A 4,595-nucleotide genomic window follows, 5' to 3' on the forward strand; every position below is an offset into this window, starting at 1 on the left:
ACAATCAAAGAACATACTTAGAGGTTTGCTTACAGAATCTTTTCCCAAATACCCCTAACAGGAAGTCATTTTACAAATAGCTACGTTGATCCAGTAAAGCTCATCAGGGTATGATCAACCCATCAAGCACCAAGGACTTCCCTTCATGGAAGGAAAACTCTCATTCCAGGTGTCAGTCAGAGTGGCACTCGGGACCATAGACAGTACCTAACATTTTCGGTGGCCACAAAGATTGCGTTGTCGATCCTATACAATCGGCAAAATAGATGTCCCACGACACCACCTAAGTGTGGGGATACGCGCAGCTACCCTCTGACAGCATTAGAAATCATATTTTCTAATAACGTCGTGGGCATGATAACCTCATAGTGGGTTCGTTGAATGACAAAGGCGGCCCGCCGTACGCCTAAATCTTGATTTATGAGTAATATGATCCATTAAGGAAATTTTATTGTAATAAGCTCCAATTAATGAACTTAATCCTCTCAGTTGCCTATAAATAGGGTTAGAGATTCCAATTTTTAGTGCGTGCCAAAACGTTGCCTAAATCTTTAGAGAACTTGAGCTCTGCAAGTTCTTCTTCCACTACTACTACAAAAATGGTCATTTGTGATAATTCCCAACTGGCACAATTGATTTAGTCAGTTTTAAAATTGACGCTGAATCTCATAATGCAAACCAGCATGCATTTGCGTTAGTGTCAAACTGTCACAAACGTGACATTTGTGGCAGTACCCATATGGACTAGAGACAATTAATAGCCTGAACCATGCAAAATCCTATAATTTATTATCTTTTTCTTTAGACTTTATCTATTTATTTGCAGTTGATGAAAAAATCAGTTAGCACTCCACATTTCAAAAGTACCCTTACTATTGTGTGTATAAATATTTTTTATTTATACGTTTTCTACATTTTTGTATACATATCTCTTCTATATAATAAGTGTGTAAATAATGGAAATTCTTGCTTTTAATGGTTTTTTACTTTTTTAATGTTAACTTTAACAGAATGTTCTTATATTTATTAAAATATTCTTATATTTAACGGTAGTTTTTAAACACTTAAACTTAAATAAAATAAAATAAATAATTAAAAAAATAAAATAGGATATTTTTTAGATATTTTACAATGATAATTATTTAAAAATAATAAATAATTAAACAAATTAAAATATGATATTTTAAAGATATTTTACAATGATAATTATTTTAAAATAATAAATAATCAAACAAATTAAAATATGATATTTTTGAGATATTTTACAATGATAATTATTTAAAAACAATAAAATCATACATTTTATAACTTAAATAAAATTTAATTAAAGTTAAACTCACTTATTAGAATAATATCATATTAAACATGTAATATAATCTACTGTTAATTAGCAACAAATTACTTTTTTAAAAAAAACTAGCAAGAAACTTAAATTTAAAATCTACGTATAATATTTAATATTACATTAAACATATAATATATAATTTCTTTTTGTCACTCTCAAATTCAAAAATTAGAACAAACATAAACTTAAACAAAAATAAATACATTATTTAATTAAAATAGGATATTTATTTCAAAACCAATTGATATTAATACATGACATTAATATAATTTTAATAAAAACAATTAATAAATTCTATAAATAAACTAAGCAAACGTGCATATTGCACGTTGATTGTATCTAGTATATATATATAGGGAGATTTGCGGCGAAAATACCTAAGTTGTTAGTTTTATAACACTTAAATACCTAACTCTTGTTTTTTGCGGTAAAAATACCTTCCGTCAACAATCCTTGGCATCCGTTGGTACCTGACCGTCAAGTGCCATGTAGAGGTAAATCTGGCGATTTGTAATTGGTTCACGTAATTTTAAATATTACAGGTCACCTAAATCCTTTTTTTAAAAAAAGTTTCTGATATAATAAATTAAAACTAATAAATAAAACTAAAAACTAATATAACTAAAAACTTAACCATCTTTAATTCAAAAAAAAAAAAACTTCACCATCTGAATGAAAAAAAACTAACAACTGGAAAAACTAAGTTGAAGACGAAAATCATTCTTCTGAATGAGGAAGAAGGAAACGATTTCAAGTGAAGAAACGATTTCAAGCATTCGGACGAAGGAGGAAGACGAATTGAGTTGCAGACGTTGACGGCGATCATTATGGCGAAACGTAGGGGACCTAACGACCCACCACCAGTGTACGGTAAGTTTGCTAGAACCCATTTCAAATTTTTTGTCGGTGTTTTGGGGGTTCGGTTTTGGGGGTTATAAATGAGTTAATTTTTTTACATTTTTTATATCAAGTTTGTTGGGGTTCTAGTTGGTGGAGATTCTTTAAAGCATATTTAAGATTATACACTGGGGTCCATACATATGGATTTTTGTGGGAATCTCTATGTGACCATTTTGGGGTTTTGACATTTTTTGTGGAGTAAAATAGTGCATCTGATTCTTTGTTGACTATTTTATTCACTAGTACTACTTTTGACTTGGTTTGCTTCCCCTGTGTACTGCTGTTTTGGTGTATATTGTACTTTAATTTACACAGGTGAAAATTGTGAGAAGTTTACAGTCAAATTGCATCATAGGGGGCATTGGTTCACGCCCTTTGGTAATAAAAGATATGAGAAATGGCAAATAGACTACTTTGACAATGTTTCGAAGAGAAAATTCAGCAGGCTTGTGCTAGAGGATATTGCTAGCAAATTAGGTTATTCTATGCCTTTCGGGTTTCTATATAAGCCACATGGGAAGCATCTTAATGCTGGGAAGATGGTTGTTGGGCCTAAGGAAGCTTCAGAAATACTTAATGAACTGGATGTCAAGAGAATTTCAGAGGTTGAAGTGTATTTGGTCCTACCTGAGGCTACATTTGGTTTGGAATGGAAGGAAGACCCCGCTACAGTACCCCATATACCTGACCCTCCCCCTAAAATATTAAGGAGATGTGTGATTGAGGAATTACCATCCGATACTGATGTGGTGGGTATACCTGTAGTGGAACTGTCATCAGATAGTGAGAAAACTGAGTATGGTGATGAGTATGGTGATGATGACGAGTATGGTGATGATGATAAGGCAGAACAAGGGAATGGGAATGAGGATGATTTTTATGCCCATTTTGCTTTGGATAGTGAGGAAGCAGCTGTTGAAATGGATGCTGGGGATGATGCACCCATACCTCAAGCTGACACAAAATGAGGAGGTCCTGCCAGATGAAGTGAATGATGCAAGACATGAGATGCTTGAAAGTTCTAATCAGAGGCAGTCAAGAGGGTGTTTGCAAGAGGAAGATTTTGAGTTAAACGATGAGGAGTATGAGCAAGAGGTTGAGGCAGAAAAAGAGATGGGTAGGCCATCTGATCCAACTAAATGGTGGGGCAGTGTGACAAATTTGTGCAGCCAAGGTGTTCAGGGAGATGAGTCAGATGGGATGGACACTGAAGAAGACTTGCAAAGTCTTGGAAGTGATGGTGAAGAGGTTGGGCCTAGGAAGTCAAAAATACATTACAACCCTAGGTCCAACTTTAAGGATTTCAAATTTGTATTGGGAATGGAATTTGGGACTGCAAAACTACTGAGGACTGCTATTAAAGAGTACTTTATTGAAAGTAATAGAGAGTTTAAATATGTAAACAAAGACATGAGAAGAATTAGGGTCAAATGCAAAGCTAAACAATGTCCTTGGTTGTTGTATGCAAGTGTTTCAAGAGCTGACAACACTACTTTCAAAGTGCAGACTTTAGTAGATAACCACAACAGTGGTTTGGTCCTTAATAATAGTCATGCCGATGCTCCCTGGTTGTCTAAGTATTTTTTAGAGCAATTCAGAATCAATCCAGATATGAAGTATAAGACTTTTAGAGAGATGACAACTAAAACCAAGTACTCACATGTTTCGAATTGGGTATTCTACAGAGCAAAGGCCAGAGCAAAAATATTGCTTGAAGGTAGTGTCTCTGAGCAGTATGCTATCTTGGAAGACTACTGCAAAATGATATTGGCTACAAACCCAGGTAGCACTGCCATCATCAAATCAAATATGGTAGAAGGAAAAAGGATATTTGAGAGGGTATATATCTGCTTAAAAGCTTGTAAGGAAGGTTTCAGATCTGGCTGTAGAACACTCATTGGTCTTGATGGGTGCTTCCTCAAAGGGTATTGTAAAGGATTGCTTTTGGCTGCAGTAGGAATAGATGCAACAAACTCAATGTATCCTATTGCTTATGCAGTTTGTGAGAAAGAAAACACTAACACTTGGTCTTGGTTTTTAGAATTGTTGAAGGAAGATCTAGATATTGACAGACCTTCTCAGTTTGCTATGATGAGCGACAGGCAGAAAGGGTTGGAGAATGCTATTGCTTCTGTTTTTTAGGGTGCAGAGGTGAGAAATTGTGTTAGGCACTTGCATTCCAACTTCAAGAAAGACCACCCAGGTTTGTTATTGAAACAACAACTATGGGCAGCAGCAAAGGCAACCACTATTCCAGAGTTTCAAAAGAGGATGAGAGAGTTAAGGGAAACTAGTGAAAATGCTTACAACTGGTTGGCACTAAAGACTCCATCCGAGTGGTCTAGGTCAC

The 4,595-nt window shown here is 34.6% G+C and overlaps 1 protein-coding gene across 1 annotated transcript; it reads left to right on the plus strand.

Annotated features, from left to right (window-relative positions):
* The first annotated feature begins 3,253 nt into the window (after positions 1-3,253).
* Positions 3,254-4,387, plus strand: LOC133801390 (uncharacterized). Its single transcript, XM_062239614.1, has one exon. It carries the CDS (start codon positions 3,254-3,256, stop codon positions 4,385-4,387), a length of 1,134 nt encoding a protein of 377 aa, XP_062095598.1.
* The last annotated feature ends 208 nt before the right edge of the window (positions 4,388-4,595 follow it).

Source organism: Humulus lupulus, chromosome 1 (genome assembly GCF_963169125.1).
Source record: "Humulus lupulus chromosome 1, drHumLupu1.1, whole genome shotgun sequence".
Lineage (NCBI taxonomy): Eukaryota > Viridiplantae > Streptophyta > Magnoliopsida > Rosales > Cannabaceae > Humulus > Humulus lupulus.

Excerpts from the sequence above, each read along its gene's own strand:
- LOC133801390 (XM_062239614.1), top strand. The coding sequence starts at position 3,254 with ATGCTTGAAAGTTCTAATCAGAGGCAGTCAAGAGGGTGTTTGCAAGAG.